Source organism: Heteronotia binoei, chromosome 20 (assembly GCF_032191835.1).
Source record: "Heteronotia binoei isolate CCM8104 ecotype False Entrance Well chromosome 20, APGP_CSIRO_Hbin_v1, whole genome shotgun sequence".
Lineage (NCBI taxonomy): Eukaryota > Metazoa > Chordata > Lepidosauria > Squamata > Gekkonidae > Heteronotia > Heteronotia binoei.
The window spans coordinates 22082146-22099999 of NC_083242.1; the positions used below are offsets into that span (position 1 = coordinate 22082146).

General features: G+C 47.2%; 2 protein-coding genes across 3 annotated transcripts in view; one reads left to right on the forward strand and one right to left on the reverse strand.

Moving 5' to 3' along the window:
• MARF1 (meiosis regulator and mRNA stability factor 1) overlaps positions 1-17854 on the forward strand; it is a 539974-nt gene that overhangs the window by 157988 nt on the left and 364132 nt on the right. The gene's annotated exons all lie outside the window — the stretch shown is intronic.
• MPV17L (MPV17 mitochondrial inner membrane protein like) lies at positions 931-16333 on the reverse strand. Of its 2 annotated transcripts, XM_060260582.1 has the most exons (4): positions 16036-16333; positions 8812-8882; positions 2841-2870; positions 931-1130 (listed from the first exon to the last, which is right to left on the reverse strand). In XM_060260582.1, the coding sequence occupies exons 1-4, from the start codon at positions 16331-16333 to the stop codon at positions 951-953; spliced, it is 579 nt and encodes a 192-aa protein (XP_060116565.1). In that variant the 3' UTR covers positions 931-950. The 2 variants fall into 2 exon arrangements, with proteins under 2 accessions (XP_060116565.1, XP_060116566.1); XM_060260583.1 differs by lacking the exon at positions 2841-2870.

Genomic DNA, 17854 nt, shown 5'->3' on the forward strand with positions numbered 1-17854 from the left:
ACTTCAGAAGTGTTAGTAGAGTTTGCGTAGATAGAGGTTCTTCAGGTGACATTTCTGTAGCTAAAGTGAGGCTCGACGCCATGTTTGCTTCCTGCCTTAGGCTTGCTTCTGCTCATTTTTGTAGTGAAACAGAGTTGAGACATAAGACAGCCCTTTGAGTACTTGAAGATGGTGATCATATCACCTCTCAGTCATCTTCTCTCCAGGCTAAACATACCCAGCTCCCTCAGCCTTTCTTCATAGGACTTGGTCTCCAGACCCCTCACCAGATCAAGAGGCACTTCATCATTGCGACATGCCTCCTTATACATATGTATAGAACTAAAAAACTGATGCTACCAGAGTCCCTTTTGTTGGCAACATTGCCACTCTGAAGTATTAGGTATCTGTGGTTAAATCAACCATTAAATACCAAATGGAAGTAACTGGCTATGAAACAACCACAATTTGTTTCCCAGGGATATAAAAACAACAGAATGAAGTGTTGCCAAAGGAGAAATTCCCCAGCAATTCAGAAAATGAAAGGGTGAGGGGAATGTAAAGAACGCAAAGTCTATTGAGAAAACAGACCCAGAACATTAGGATGATTCTGGTTATTGCTCTGAAGAGCTAGCAGCATCAACTAAACACATTTTACTGACTTCATAACACAGCAAAGCAAGGGGAACAACCTTTTGAAGAATGCTCTTTATAGAGAATTTTTCAGCAAAGCAGAGGTTCATAGACCAGTTCTGAACCATCTTGGAATTTTGCTGAGGAGATCCAAATTTATTTCTCCTCAATTTCCCCACTGTTGGGATGGCAAATCATTGCAAAAAGGCTACAATCTAGCAGTAGGAACAGTTGGTAAGGAGAGACGGAATTAGGCATCCGCCATTTCTCGATTCAACGCCATGCCCCACAACATCTGGACTTTGATGAGTGATGAACGCTTTGTGACAATGACCTCTTCATTTCTCCAGTGATTTGTCATCCATGTTGGCCTTCTCTTCCTGGAACAGCCTTAAAGCAGATTTTACAGTGCCATCCCCACATTGTTGTGAAAAGCACAGGAAAGCCATCCAGACAAAACCACACAGTCCAATGTATGCAGTCCTCAGGTACACAGGGACCAGGCTGAAGTTGGACAGCTGTTTGGGAAGAAAGCAAAGTTAACAAACCAGGGAAATATCCTGTAATCTTTGTATTTATCTAGCGTGTTTTTAAGCCCACCCTCCATTCAGGGTGGCACGCATGGTTTCCCCACCCCCATTTTATCCACACAACAACCACTACTCTCAGCTTTTGTACAAAGCTTTCTCTCTAAGTATCTCTGGCGGAATGTATGATTTAGCTTGAATATGAAGTAAGTAATCCAGAGTGTGTGAACTTTTATTCTAACCCAGTGCAAGACCTGGACAGTATCCCCTTGTGCAGGGGTGGCCAAACTGCAGCCTGGGAGCCACATGTGCCTCTTTCACACATACTGTGTGGCTCTCAAAGCTCCCACTGCCCCATCAGCTGGCTTGGAGAATGCATTTAAAGTTGCTTTCTTTCCACCTCTCCCTTCCGTCTATTTCTCTCCCTTCCTCCCTGTCTTGCGGCTCTCAAACATCTGACATTTATTCTATGTGGCTCTTAAGCAAGTTTGGACACCCCTGCCCTAGCGACTTGCCTTTTCCAGAGTTCTACACGCAAAGATATACAGGCACTGGCTATTCTGTGTATCAAAATAAATCATGTGGTTTGTAATTTCTTTATTGCTACCTCACATGAAATGTTACCAAAATATATGTTTAATATATGATGTGCACAATAGTGAAGCTTAAAAGCTTAAAGTCTGAATATCAGACTGCATGGAACGTCAAAATGAGCTTTGCATAAGCTGTAGTACCTTGACATTCACAGTTGATGACTATATCAAATGACCAGCAAGACCATATACGTTTCAGCTTCTATGGTCTTGTTGATCACTTGATATATCCATCAATTGTGTTTGTGAAATCATCAACTTTGTATGTGGAATTACTACAGCTTATATAAAAGTCATGCTGATGTTCTATGCACTCTGGTATCTACACCTCATGCTTTTAATCTCTGCCATTCTGTACACCAATGGTGGTCAAACTGTGGCTCGGGAGCCACACGTGGCTCTTTCACACATATCGTGTGGCTCTTGAAACCCCCACTGCTCCATCAGCTGGCTTGGAGAAGCCATTTCTCTCTTTAAATCACTTCTCCAAATCAAGCCAGCTGGCGGCTTGGAGAATGCATTTTAAAAGTTGCTTTCTTTCTACCTCTACCTCCCTTCTCCCATCTTCCTTCCTTCCTTCTTTGCAGCTCTCAAACATCTGACATTTATTCTATGTGGCTCTTATGTTAAGCAAGTTTGGCCAGACCACCCCCCAGTGTAGGTAGGTAGGTAGGTAGGCAGGCAGGCAGACAGACAGACGATGATGATGATGACAGACAGAGGACAGATAGATAGATAGATGGAAGATAGATGGATAGATAGATGATAGATAGATAGATGATAGATAGATAGATGATAGATAGATGATAGATAGATAGATAGATAGATAGATAGATAGATAGATAGATAGATAGATAGATAGATAGATAGATAGATAGATAGATGGATGGATGGATGGATGGATGGATGGATGGATGGATGGATGGATGGATGGATGGATGGATGGATGGATGGATGGATGGATGGATGGATGGATGGATAATAGTTCATATGAAGTAGCTTGACCCTTGCAGCAATATCAATATATTTTGGGTTGAGTCTGTTTTCCCCTTTCTCTCATTTGTAATTTTTTTAGCCAGGGCAGAAGGAACACTGATCTGAAACTCACCTGCACAAAAGGCCAGTACATCAGCCCAGTCTGCAAAAAAAGGAAAAGATAATTTTATCATACTCCTATAGAAAGTAGGGGAAGAATGCTTTGAATAACTATAAAATAGGGCCTAGTGTGGAGAAGGTGGACAGAGTGAAGTTTCCCCCTGTTTCTTCTAACAGTCAGTGTCACCAAAAGTAGATTGCTTGGCAGTAAATTAAAGAGAAATTAAAATACTTCTTTGCTCAGTGAACAGTTTCTTTAAATCCAGAGGGGGACAGGTGATGGTGTGAAAAAGAAAGAGGGACAGTGGCTCAGTGGTAGAGCATCTGCTTGGTAAGCAGAAGGTCCCAGGTTCAATCCCCGGCATCTCCAACTAAAAAGTGTCCAGACAAATAGGCGTGAAAAATCTCAGCTTGAGACCCTGGAGAGCTGCTAGCAATCTGAGTAGACATAAGAACATAAGAGAAGCCATCTTAGATCAGGCCAATGGCCCATCCAGTCCAACACTCTGTGGCACACATTGGCCAAAAAAAATTATATATATACACATATACACACTGTGGCTAATAGCCACTGACGGACCTCTGCTCCATATTTTTATCTAACCCCCTCTTGAAGGTGGCTATGCTTGTAGCCGCCACCACCTCATGTGGCAGTGAATTTCACGTTAATCACCCTTTGGGTGAAGAAGGACTTCCTTTTATCCGTTTTAACCTGTCTGCTTCAGCAATTTCATCGAATGCCCACGAGTTCTTGTATTGTGAGAAAGGGATAAAAGTACTTCTTTCTCTACTTTCTCCATCCCATGCATTATCTTGTAAACCTCTATCATGTTACCCCGGAGTCGACATTTCTCCAAGCTAAAGAGCCCCAAGCGTTTCAACCTTTCTTCATAGGGAAAGTGTTCCAGCCCTTTAATCATTCTAGTTGCCCTTTTCTGGACTTTCTCCAATGCTGTAATATCCTTTTTGAGGTGCGGCGACCAGAACTGCACACAGTACTCCAAATGAGACTGCACCATCGATTTATACAGGGGCATTATGATACTGGCTGATTTGTTTTCAGTTCCCTTCCTAATAATTCCCAGCATGGCGTTGGCCTTTTTTATTGCAAACGCACACTGTCTTGACATTTTCAGTGAGTTATCACCAAGACCCCAAGATCTCTCTCTTGGTCAGTCTTTGCCAGTTCACACCCCATCAACTTGTATTTGTAGCTGGGATTCTTGGCCCCAATGTGCATTACTTTGCACTTGGCCACAATGAACCGCATCTGCCACGTTGACACCCACTCACCAAGCCTCAACAGATCCCTTTGGAGTTCCTCACAATCCTCTCTGGTTCTCATCACCCTGAACAATTTAGTGTCATCCGCAAACTTGGCCACTTCACTGCTCACTCCCAACTCTAAATCATTTATGAACAATTTTTTTTTTTTAATGAACAAGTTAAAGAGCATGCGACCCAGTACCGAGCCCTGCAGCACCCCACTGCTTACCGTCCTCCACTGTGAAGACTGCCCATTTATACTCACTCTCTGCTTCCTATTACTCAGCCAGTTTTTGATCCACAAGAGGACCTGTCCTTTTACTCCATGACTCTCAAGCTTTCTAAGGAGCCTTTGATGAGGAACTTTATCAACAGCTTTCTGGAAGTCAAGATAAACAACATCTATCGGGTCTCCTTTGTCCACATGTTTGTTCATCCCCTCAAAGAAATGTAACAGGTTAGTGAGGCAAGATCTTCCCTTACAGAACCCATGCTGAGTCTTCCTCAATAACCCGTGTTCATCAATGTGCCTACTCATTCTGTCCTTGATAATTGTTTCTACCAACTTTCCTGGTATTGAAGTCAGACTAACTAGCCTGTAATTTCCCGGATCTCCTCTGGAACCCTTTTTAAAGATAGGGGTGACATTTGCTACCTTCCAGTCCTCAGGAACGGAGGCAGATTTCAATGAAAGATTACAGATTTTTGTTAGAAGATCCACAAGTTCAACTTTGTATGCCATCCGGACCCATTGACTTATTAGTTTTTAATTCGTCTATCAGTTGTAGGACCTCCTCTTTTGTCACCTCAATCTGACTCAGGACTTTCAACACCCCTTCCAAAATTAGTGGTTCTGGGGCGGGCAAAAAGTTCTCATCTTCCACAGTGAAGATGGAGGCAAAATATGCATTCAGCTTCTCAGCCATTTCCCTATCCTCCTTCAGTAATCCTTTTGCCCCATGGTCATCCAAGGGCCCCACTGCCTCCCTGGCTGGTTTCCTACTTCTAATATATTTGAAGAAATTTTTATTGTTGGTCTTTATGTTTTTTGCAATATGCTCCTCATAGTCCCTTTCTGCCTGCCTGATCACAGTCTTGCATTTGATTTGCCACAGCCTGTGTTCCCTTTTATTAATCTCACTTTGACTGGTTTTCTACCGCTTAAAGAAGTCCTTCTTACCTTTTACAGCTTCCATTACTTTGTTTGTTAACCATGCAGGCCTTTTCTTATGCCTGTTTGTGCCTTTCCTAACTTGTGGTTTGTATTTTATCTGAGACAATACTGACTTTGATGGACCAAGGGTCTGATTCAGTATAAGGCAGCTTCATATGTTCATATGGCAGAAACCCTTGCAGGACTGCTGAGCCGTTCTAGGGAAATAGAGCCTCCATGATCAGGGGCAAAGACCCCCAAACAGCAGGTTTGTTTGGTGAATATACACTGGGAGGGTTGTTGTCTTTGTACCTCATTAATGAGTTTCCCAGAGACATTGGGTTGACAGAGAAACATCAGCTCCTGGTTCTGAATCAACAAAACTCTTTTGAGATTCTCGGCTCTCCTTGTATATTTAAAATTATTCATGAGACAAAAGTACCCTCAATAAGCCAGTGTTTACAACAGGTGCTTAATTTTGGCATCAGCTGTTCAGAAAGGAGAGGTGTTGCCATGCAAACACAGAATCCCTCCCTAAGCACTGAAAGGAAGAGGCAATTCAATTTCAACTGCAGTTCAGAGGGCAGGACAAGCTATTTTGCCTCTTCCAGCTGCTTTAAAAACCACTGAGTGACATTATGCTGCCAAGTTTTAAACACAAGATCAGCGCAGCAGGCTTTAAGGATTATGTGATACTTGAGATGTGAGCACATTTTCCCAGGTGAGCAAAGGCTTCAAGAAGGAATGCTTTATTTGGCTATGAATGAGAAACGACTCTGAAGGGGGTCTTAACTTCACAGCTGCAGACTTCTCCTCCTCCAAAAGACATTTTCCTCAGAGCTGAATGTTACTTAAACGTACCCGTGGGGGTGATGGAGGTCAGCTGAAGGATGTGGAAATGCAGTTGCAAACATGCCAGAAACCTTTCTCAGAAATGAGGGAAAAGTCCACAATATTAAGGAATATGGTACTCTTTTCCAGGTGGCAAAAAGACTGCTTGAGAGGTGCGTGGCACTGTGCAAGTTATCCAAACATGAGTGTCTCCAAGCTAAAGTTAGCCATGATCAGGGCTTTTTTTTGTAACAGGAACTCCTTTGCATATTAGGCCACACACCCCTGATGTAGCCAGTCCTCCAAGAGCTTACAGGAGGCCCTGGAATAAGAGCCCTGAAGCTCGTAGAGGATTGGCTAAGCAGGAGGGTGTGACCTAATATGCAAAGGAGTTCCTGCTACAAAAAAAACCCTGGCCATGATGATGGGAGAGCCATGAACTGAACTCTCAGTGTGTTTGGGGTCCTTTTTTAAAAAGCTAAATAGCAGCACAGGGGGAAGGAGCAATCAGACATGAGGTCACGGTGGAGGGGGGGAGGGTCTCAACTGTCTCCTTGCCCCACCGGGGAACAGGTACAGGAACCCATCTGGACACCTGTGTGCTTCCCCTAAGGAGGCAAAGAGCATACCTGGGGGAAATCAGAGGTTATTTGGGAGGAAAAGTACAAGACAAATGATTAATCCTCCTCTTCCCCTACCTGGCAGCCTGATATGGATTCCCCCACCCCATAGCTGGAAGTTATCCATTCATGGATTCCTCGTGGTTGCAGCTCCACCTTCCCTAGATGCCCTGCCAGCCTTTCGTATCCCTTAATGAAGCTCTCTTTGTTAGGTCATCTTCCTCAAGGGGCTCCAGAACTGTAACTCTGGAGGGCATACAATTTTTGCAGGGAAGTAAAGAAGTATTTTCAATATGTCTCTCATTTTCAGGCAGTAAAATTGGTGATACGTTTCCAACTTTGGTTCTTACTTTCTGCTTTTATGCATTTTCTTTACTATTGTTGGTATTGAATTATTTGCTTCATTTCTACCCTGCATCTCTCCCCGGGGGGGGGGGGGGTGGCTTTAAGATGCTTAAGAGGCACCCATTACACTTCTCTCCTCCTTTTTATCTTCACAAAAACCCTGTGAAGTCACCCAGCAAGCTTCCATGGCAAAGGGAGATTCAAACCTGAGTTTCTAAACCTGAGGTGTCAAACATGCAGCCCTGGGGCTGGATCAGTCCCTCGGAGGGCTCCTATCAGGCCCCTGAGCAATTGGCAGTCATCCTTCTCCCTGTTTCTTGGTTCCTTCTGCATCACAGCTTGCTTTGCCAGGCTTGCTCAGTCACACAAAAGCTACAGAGCAAAACCTCTGTTTTCTCCACTGGTTGAGGCTCCTCCCCTAGAGAGGGAGAGCTTGCTTGCTTTGTCAGGCTCTTTCAATTGCACAGCAGAGCTACTGAGCCAAACCTCTTTTCCTTCTATTGGCTGAGGCTCCTCAGAGCAAGAGAGGTGTCCGTTATTAGAGACTGCTAAATAAACAAGATATTACAAAAGTGCTAATGTTTTAAGCACAGTTTATTTTAAGTTTTAAAAAAATCTTTGTGTTTATCTGTGCTCTTTATAAAGTTTATATCTCCACTACCTGGCATTACATTTTATGACACACGTGACCTGGCCCCATAATGTCCCATTTATGTCAGATCCGTCCCTCCTAACGAATGAGTTCAACACCCCTGATCTAAACTACAACACCCAACTGACACCTGTGTTTACTTTCACCTAGTGGGAGGCCGTATGAGGTAGTGGTTAGAATACTGTCCTAGACTTAGGTGGCCAAATCTCAACCAAACCTGCATCACAGGTAGGCTTGCCAATCCCCAGGTCCCAGCGGGGGTTCTTCAGCTTTCCCAGGCTACTTCCCGCCCCCAGTCAGCTGGCCGGCAGGGGGAAGCCCCGCCCCCAGAGGGCCATGTGCGTTTCCAGCTCCAGAGGCTTCAGTCTCCGATTGAAAGGCTTCCTCTTGGGATGGGGTATCTGTGTTACTTTGAAGAAGTTGGCAGCAACTCGTGAGTAGAGAGGCCAATCCCTCACTTTAGAGTCGCCAGAAATGTGGGGAATGTCTGCTGGGCACTTCATTATTCCCTATGTGGAGATCGATTCTCATAGGGTATAATGGGGAATTGATCTGGAGGTTTTGGGGGCTCTGGGGGAGCTGTTTTTTGAGGTAGAGGCACCAAATATCCCATATAGTATTTAGTGCCTCTCCCCAAAGTAGCCCCCAAGTTTCAAAACGATTGGACCAGGGGGTCCAATTCTATGAGCCCCAAAAGAAGGTGCCCCTATCCTTCATTATTTCCTATGGAAGGAAGACATTTAAAAAGGTGTGCTGTCCCTTTAAATGTGATGGCCAGAACTCCCTTGGAGTTCAATTATGCTTGTCACACCCTTGCTCTTGGCTCTGCCCCAATGTCTCCTGGCTCCACCCCCAAAGTCTCCTGGCTCCACCCCCAAAGTCCCCAGATATTTCTTGAATTGGACTTGGCAACCCTAATCACAGGGCCTAGTGAGAGGCATATAGGCCTAGGGGAGAACCAGTCTTCTTGGCAAATACAGCTGTGAGAAACTGCACGCTACTGCATAACCGAGGACAAACTGAAGGCTTTCAATGATGGTTCTAAAATTAAATAATGGGTTCCCAGATGGTTCTAAAATTAAATAATGAAAGCACATAAAAATGCTGTTAGACTCACCTTATATGTGTTCCAAAATTTCTGTCTGCAGTCTAAGAAAATATCTTCTTTCCCTTGAAGCATGCTCATGCCTAGTGACAATTTTTTAAGAAACAATACTCAGCACACTTATCTGAAATTTCATCTTCCATTTGTAACACGCAGCAGGAGTTTTTTCCCCTGGAAGAAGAGGTGCCAGAGCTCTCAAGAGGGAAATGAAGGAGAAACACGTGGGTGCCCCTCTTGAACTTTTAAACATTTTTTGAGAATTTTGTTTCCACAAAGAGATTCCGGAACTCTGTTCCACCATGTCCCCCCAGGGAAAAAACTCCCTGACATGCAGAGACGTTGCAGTGTCTTTCTTAAGACAGAAGTCTGAGGTTAAACACAGACAGATGGAACTGTTGATCCAATGATGCAAGCCACAATAAACAAGCCACCTTATTCTACAATTCCCCGACCCCTTTTTAATCTATTGCACTTGCACCAAAATTCAAATTTATTATTTATTTGCATCATTTCTACCCCGCCTCTCTCTCCACCAGGGACTGCCTTGTTCTCCCCTCATCTGCTTTATCCTCACAACAACCCTGCGAATTAGGTTAAGCTGTAAGGGCGTGACTGGCCCAAGGTCAGTCAGCAGGCTTCCACGGCAGAGGGGGAATTCAAATGTTGGTCTCCAGATACCAGCATGACACCCGAAGCACTGCCCCAGGTTAGCTCCCTACCAGGGCCGGTGCGTGGCGGTAGGCAAAGTAGGCAGTCGCCTAGGGTGCCACCTGGTCTAGGGTACACCACTGGGTGCCCCCTCCCAGATGCATGACTCTGGCTCCTGACCGCTGTCCCCTTGTCTTCTCCCTCAACAAAGCCAAGCCACCCCCTCTCCCCAATGTGCGACTTGGTCTCACATCTCATCCTATCTCATCACCCTCCTTCCTGGCGTTGCTGGCAAGCACTTATTCGCACCTTTTTAAATAACATATCACATTTTTTTTTTTAAAAAAATCAAAATTAACAATCAGTAAATTAAAAATGTGAAAAGTTTCAAGTTTGATGCTCTTCATTTTCCCTATATATTTTTAATAATGGGGGTGATTCGCCTAGGGCACCTGAAAGCCTAGCACGGCCCTGCTCACTACCAAACTATCCAGGCCAATCTGCGCACAGTGGACACTGTGTGCTTTACATTTCCTTCTCTGTCCGTTTCCACACACAGGAGGGGCTTTTGCGACTTCCCTGTTGCTCGTGCAGCTAGAGATAAAGCACATTAGCAGTAGGACTTCTGCAATTTTTTTTAAAAATCAGCACTAGCATATCATTATGTCCTCTTAACAACAGGGGCAACAAACACTGTGGATTCCTAGCTTTCATTTTTTTTAAATGACTTTTCCCTTGTATCTCTGCAAAGAAGATGATACTGGATTTATACCCCACCCTATACTCTGAATCTCAGAGTCTTATCTATCACGGAAAAAGGTTTGGGGGGTGGTATTTCCCCATAGCAAGCACACAATCAGCTCCCTTTAAGGAACAGGATGGAAGGAGAGAGAAATCCAGTAACTACATAATTGCCAGTTAAAATAATCTCCTTTAACAAATTTGGGGGAATGGCCTGACGTGGGCCTATGCATCTGGAAAGAACTTAAGAACAGTGCAACAGGCTTCCTCAGGAGGTGGTGGGCTCTCCTTCCTTGGAGGTTTTTAAACAGAGGCTAGAAGGCCATCTGACAGCAATGAATCATAGAATTATAGAGTTGGAAGGGATCTCTAGGGTCATCTAGTCCAACCCCCTGCACAATGCAGGAAACTCACAAATACCTCCCCCTAAATTCACAAGATCTTCATTGCTGTCAGATGGCCATCTAGCCTCTGTTGAAAAACCTCCAAGGAAGGAGAGCCCACCACCTCCCTGTGAAGATCCTGTGAATTTAGGGGGAGGTATTTGTGAATTTCCTGCATTGCGCAGGGGGTTGGACTAGATGCCCCTGGGTGCCCCTTCCAACTCTATGATTCTAATACATGGTTGACAAAATGCAATGCTTTCATGCAGTTGGTGGGTATCTGCCTCCCACTCAAATAAATGAAGAAAATCAATCAATCCATGGGGGGGGGGGGCGTATCTATAATCAGCTCCCCCCTTTTGTAGTCCAGTCTTTAAAGAGGCAGCTGGTCAGCAGCAAGTAAATAATGCTTGAGCAGCACACTGTGGATCCAGTTTGGCCCTGCTTTAGAACACTGGGCTGGGGCCTGGGCGATGGAGGATTGACCTTCGGCAACTCCCCACCCCCTCAATGTGATCTGCCTCAAAGGGCTGGTGTTGGGACAAGATGGGAGAAGAACCATATTCCTCACCTCAGCTCTTTGGGGTAAAGACAGGACAAAATTGGATTGATATCAATGTATCTATTTACTTACCTAGTTTATAGCAGGGGTGGCCAAACTGTGGCTCTTTGACATATATTGTGCGGCTCTTGAAGCCCCCACTGCCCTCTTGGTCTGCTTTGAATCATTTCTCCAAGCCAAGCCAGTTAGTGGCTTGGAGAATGCATCTAAAGTTAAAGTTGCTTTCTTTCCCTCTCTTCCTCATTTATTTTGCCTGCCTGCCTTCCTGTCTTGTGGCTCTCGAACATCTGATGTTTATCCTATGTGGCTCTTACATTAAGCAAATTTGGCCACCCCTGGTTTATAGCCTGCCTGTTTAACTAAAACTCAAGTTGGATTGCACAATTCAAAACAACACCATCGCAGCAGTATGCATACCATTCAACAATACAATAAAACAAGACCACAAAGTCGGAGTCGTGTTCCTCTCCAGTCTGAAAGGGAACTTCATTCTGCCACCGTCTCGTGTGTGTGTGACCCAGGACTGAGCTAAAGGCACTCTGCTACTGTTGCCAGGTCTCTGTTGGAAAATCCCTGAAGCCTTTGGGAGTGGAGCCAGGAGAGGGTGGGGTCTGGGAAGGGGAGGGGAGGGGCCTCAGCAGAGTACAATGCCACAGAGACCACCCTTCAGAGCAGCCGTTTTCTCCAGGGGAGCTGATCTCTGCCAGTTGGAGATCAACTGTAAAAGCAGAAAATCTCCTAGCCCCACCTGGAGGCTGGTAACCCTACACTCTGCACATGATCAAAAGACCCCTGTTCTTTATGATGGCTTCATTTGTTTCAGGCTTGAGCTCTGGCATAGCAAGAAAGTTCTCGATCTGGGTTGTTACTACTAAAAGTTAAAGGTAGTCCCCTGTGCAAGCACCAGTCGTTTCTGACTCTGGGGTGACGTCGCATCACGACATTTTCACGGCAGACTTTTTAACGGGGCAGTTTGCCATTGCCTTCCCCAGTCATCTACACTCCCCCCCCCCCCCAGCAAGGCTGGGGACTCATTTGACCAACCTTGGAAGGCTGAGTCAACCTTGAGCCAGCTACCTGAGCCCAGCTTCCGCTAGGATCGAACACAGATTGTGAGCAGAGAGCTCAGACTGCAGTACTGCAGCTTTACCGCTCTGCGCCGTGGGGCTCTCTGTGACTACGAGTACTGCTATTATTATTGCTACTCCTCCTGCTACCCTCCCCCAAAGGGCTCAGGGTGGTGCACAACATATTTTGGTTGGGTTTCATCTGTCCTGAGACTCAGCCATTGCAAAAAAAGTTTAGTAGAGTCCAAACAGGCTCTAGCAAAAGGAACAGCAGTGTGTGACATAACTTTGTCGCTTGGGAAACGAATACTACCCTGTATCTTGTGAAGGCGTCTATATCAGCAAGAAGATCAAGAGATTTCCTGAGCCTCTGCAATGTGGTAATTCCTTGCAGAAATCGGCCTCTTGGGGATTTGCAGCCTCTGCTGGGATGAAGCAGCCTATGCTGGAGGCTGGCAGGGGTTTACTCCGTAGGGCGAGCGGAAACCACACGGTTGGCATGGCAAACTGACGGTGGAGGATTCTGTTCATTTGTCGCACCCCTGGGTATCCCGCTTTTTGTGACAAGGAGAGCAAGGCAATAAATCTCTAAGGGTAGGCATGTTTGGAATCCCCTCAGGGCTCAGTGGTGCCTTCTCCTGAGCAAGTGGCCGTTGGATTGTGTGGTTTCAGCTTCACAACAGGGTGTGTGTGTGTGTGTGTGTGTGTGTGAGAGAGAGAGAGAGAGAGAGGCTGGTTTCACACTGTGAAACTGACATGATTTTATCCCTTTGCGAAAAAAACCCCGCTTCAGTTTGAACCGTTTATGGGCTATCAGACAGCCCCTGCTGAAGTGGCAGATCCCTGCAGAGGTCAGTGGTTGCCCATTCACACTGCTAGCCCGGCTCAACCATGGACTCAATGCTGAAAGGGTTGTCTTTTTTAAAAAGGCCCCCATGTGTGCACGTGTGATCATGCACTTTTAATCCGAATGGGAGGCGGGGCTAGGTTGGGGCAAATCTCCTGTGTGAAACCACCCAGTGAGAGACAGAGAGAGAGCACAACAGAGTTTGGAAGGAGAATCTTCTCTATGGCCGTTTGCTAGCCTGGCAGGGCACTCTGTGCTTGCTCAGAGGCATCCTTCGTACTAGCCAGATGAGACAAGACAGGAAGAAATTACAGAGGGGACATCATTGCAGAGAAATCAAACAGGAGCTTTGAAGCATATTTAACATTTTTTTTCTAAAATTTCAGCAGACACTTTTATGGACTAAAGCCTACTGTGGGTGCTTGTCTCTCTCCCCGCCCCCCCAACACTTCTGCTAGACCAGGGGTGGCCAAACTGTGGCTCGGGATAGGAGCCACATGCGGCTCTTTCACACATATTGTGTGGCTCTCGAAGCCCCCACCACCCCACTGGCCAGCTTGGAGAAGGCATTTGTCTCTTTAAATTATTTTTCTAAGCCAAGCCAGCCAGTGGTTTGGAGAATGCATTAAAATTAAAGTTGCTTTCTTTTCACCTCTCTCCATCTATTTTCCTTCCTTCCTTCCTTCCTTCCTTCCTTCCTTCCTTCCTGCTCTCAAACATCTGACTTTATTCTATGTGGCTCTTACATTTGACAAGTTTGGCCACCCCAGTGCTAGACTAAAACCAGGGTCATTTTTAAGGCGGGAGGGAAGGCAGCACAGTATAATCCAGACTTGTCAGATCTCAAAAGCTAAGCAGGGTTGGTACTTGGAAGGGAGGCCGCCCAGGGAGACTCTGCAGAAAGAGGCAGCAGCAAACCAGAGGAGATTAGTTGAGCTTTCTGGAGACTCGGGTTCAAATCCCTAAGTAACCATGAAGTTCATCTGCAGGCCCTGGGCCTGCCATTCTCTCTCAATCTAACCTACCTCCCAGGACTGGAAGGAAGATGCAGTAATCCTGAAATGTCCTGTGCCTGTCCTGTAGGGCTGCCAGCCCCCCAGTGTGTGTGGGGGGGGGGTAGGGTGGCCAGATCCAGGCTGGGAAATTCCTGGAGATGGGGGGCTGGAGCCTGGGGAGAACAGGGACTTCAGTGGGGCACAATGCCAGAGAGTCCCCCCCCCCAAAGCATCCACTTTCTTTAAGGGTGGTCTCCTTTCCTCAGCCTAGGTTAGGAGGAGGGAGCAAAATGGAGATCCACCCACACTACCTTCTTTAGAGAAAGAGCTGTAATTTTTAAAAGTGGGGTCTGTAGCATGCCCTGACATAGGGATGCCAGTCTCCAGGTGGGAGCTGGGGAATCCCCTGGAATGACGGCTCATCTCCAGACTACAGAGGCCAGTTCTTTGAAGAGCATGGGGGCTTTGGTCTTGTACCCCACGGTGGTCCCGCTCCTCCTCTGGTTCTACCCCCAAATCTCCAGGAGTTCCCTAGACTTGGACCTGGCAACTCTGGTGCCCCTGCTGATTAGGGTTGCCAGTCCCCAGGTGGGGCAGCGAGAAGGTAACAACCTCCGCAAAAACCCAGCCTCAAAAATAGTTACCAATTCTATCGATGCTTTATAAATAGAAACAAAATAATACTATAAAGTGAAATCAATCACTGAAGACAAGCAACCGCCACGCCCGCCCCAAGAGTCTCAAAGGGTGACTCAATGTCAAATGAATCCAATTGTGTAGTCCAGGTTGTGGTAGAGGTAGGTTATTCTTTTAAGGAGTTCAACGCCCCACAAAGTCTTCACAAATATTCAGACGAAACAGTCCTGTACAGCAAGGCACAGAAAACGCAACAGGGCTGTACTAGATTCCCTGTTTCACAAGCAAGCTTCTACAAGCTTCATAATACCATCATACATTCTTGAGAAGAGCATAGCTTCAGAGCTCTTAGTAACAAGTAGCACAACCTGGATTGCATGACTGGATTCATTTGGCGTTGAGTCGCCCTTTGAGACTCTTGGGGCGGGTGTGGCTGTTGTTTGTCTTTAGTGATTGATTTCACTTTATATTATTGTTTGGTTTCCATTTATAAAGCACTGATGCTATTTGTAACTATTTTCGAGGCTGGTTTTTCGCGGAGGTTGTTGTTACTTCTCGCTGCTCCATTTTTCCATGATTCTCTGTTGGTTGCTTAATCCTGGGGGGGTGGGGGTGGGCAGGGGATCTCCCAGTTTGGAGGCCCTCCTCCCACTTCAGGGTCATCAGAAAGCGGGGTGGGGGTGGGGGGAAAGGTCTGCTGGGCACTCCATTATTCCCTATGGAGTCTAATTCCCATAGGGTATAATGGGGAATTGATCTACAGGTATCTGGGGCTCCGGGGGGGGGGCTGTTTTTTGAGATAGAGGCACCAAATTGTCAGCATAGCATCTGGCGTCGCTCCCCAAAATACCCTCCAAGTTTCAAAAAGATTGGACCAAGAGGTCCATTTCTATGAACCCCCAAAGAAGGTGCCCCCATCCTCCAGTATTTCCAATGGAGGAAAGGTGTGCTGTCCCTTGAAAAGTGATGGCCAGAACTCCCTTTGGAGTTCAATTGGGCTTGCCCCACCCTTGCTCCTGGCTCCACCTTTAAAGACCCCAGATATTTCTTGAATTGGACTTGGCCACCCTCCTCCCGGCTTTCCCCACCTGCAGAAGCCTGGCGTGACGCTCCTGGAGCCTGCGATGGCAACTGGTGACATCGGCCTGGATCCTGCTACTCTAGGCTGGGAAAGCCCGCGAGATTTGGGGATTGGAGCCTGGATCATGCAAGCCCTTCAGTGGGGTGCAATGCCCTAAGCGTCCACCCTCTAAAGCCCCCCTTCTCTCCCGGGGGAGCGGACCTCTGGAGCCCAGCTGTCATTCCGGGGGATCCCCCGCCCCCCCCCCGAGGCTGGGCCCCCTCTGCCCTGACTCACCGGTGTAGAAGGCGAGGAGCGCCACGGGGGCGCCCACCAGCTGGTCGCAGAGCACCTTGGCCACGACGGCGAGCGGCGCCCGGCCGGGGAGGAGGCGCTCCAGCCCTCGGAGCCAGAGGTAGCTGAAGTTGCCGTGGAAGGCCAGCGCCACCAGCGCCACGTGCCGCGTCTGCCGCCAGTCCGGGGAGTCCAGCCGGAGCCGCTGCTGAGCCGCGTCGCCCGCCGCGAAGAGACCCCCGTAGACGAGCAGGTTGCACGGCCAGGGCCAGCGCCGCGCCCAGCGGCCCAGCAGCGCCATTGGACGGCTGGCTGCCCTGCCCTACATCCCCCTCTTCCTCGGCCGAGCTACATCTTCTCGCGCTCGCCTCGCCTGGCTGCTGGGCGGCGCCTTGCTTGCCAATGCCTAGGCAGGGCGGTTCCTCCTCTCTCTCCAGCCTCCCCCTTCCCTTGCATTCGCCACCCCCCCTCCTCAAATTCCATTGCCACCTCCACCACCCCCCCGACACACACAAACACACACGCTACACTGTTCCTCAGCAATCTACTGCCCGCACTCCTCTGTTGCTAGGGAGGTTTCTGCTTGCCGTGAATGACCAGGTGCATAGAAACAGCAAGCCACTGGTCCCTACTGTCCAGCGTCGTGTTTCAAACAGGGGAGGAAAGGGTTGCTTTCTATTTCTTTAGATCAGGGGTGGCCAAACTGTGGCTCGGGAGCGACATGTGGCTCTTTCACACACATTGTGTGGCTCTTGAAGCCCCCACAACCCCATTGGCCAGCTTACAGAGGGCATTTGTCTCTTTAAATAACTTCTCCAAGCCAGCCAAAGGCTTGCAGAACTCATTAAAATTAAAGTTGCTTTCTTTCCATCTCTCCTTCCCCCCTCCTGCTGCTGGAATGGCCTTGGGTTAGCCATAGCTATAGAAGGAGTTGTCCTTGAAAGGACAGCTGCTGTGAGAGCCCTCTCAGCCCCACCCACTTCACAGGGTGCCTGTTGTGGGGGAAGAAGATATAAGAGATTGTAAGCCACTGATTCAGAGAAAAGGGCAGGGTATAAATCTGCAGTCATCTTCTTCTTCCCCCATCTATTTTCCTTCCCTCCTTCCTTCCTTCCTTCCTGATCTCAAACATCTGCATGGGTCTGGTTAAAAGTCGGATCTTCACGGATCTTCATGAATTCATATGATTTTTATGGTGCAATGAAATGAAACCACCATCGTGCTGTAAATCCTGTCTTAGACTTTAGGTAGCACCAGAAAAATCATGCCTCCAGGAATCTGTGGTCCCACAACACTGGAAAAACATGTTTCCAAACCACGGATCCTCATGGATCCTCATGATTTTTGCTTCGGATCCCCCCAAACTCATCATCAGTTCTTATATCATGTCCATGGGCAGAGTTTACACCACAGAAATCATGGATCCACAGGTTCGTGGCAGCACCATGGACCAAAAACTTGGTTTTGAACCATGGATCCTCATGATTTTGCATTGGATCCCCCCATGCTCACCATCAATTCTTATATCATGTCCACAGGCAGAGTTTGCACTACAGAAAGCGTGGGTCCACGGCTTCGTGGTTGCACCATGGATAAAAAACTTGGTTTTGAACCACGGATCCTCATGAATCCTCATGATTTTTGCTTTGGATCCCTCCAAACTCCCCATCCAATCACATATGTCCATGGGCAGAGATTGTACCACAGAAATCATGGATTCGCAACTTTGTGGCGACACCATCAAGCAGAACCAAATTCTGGAACATGCATCTGAATGCTGCCTCATGATTTTGCATTGGATCCCCCCAAGCTCACCATCAAT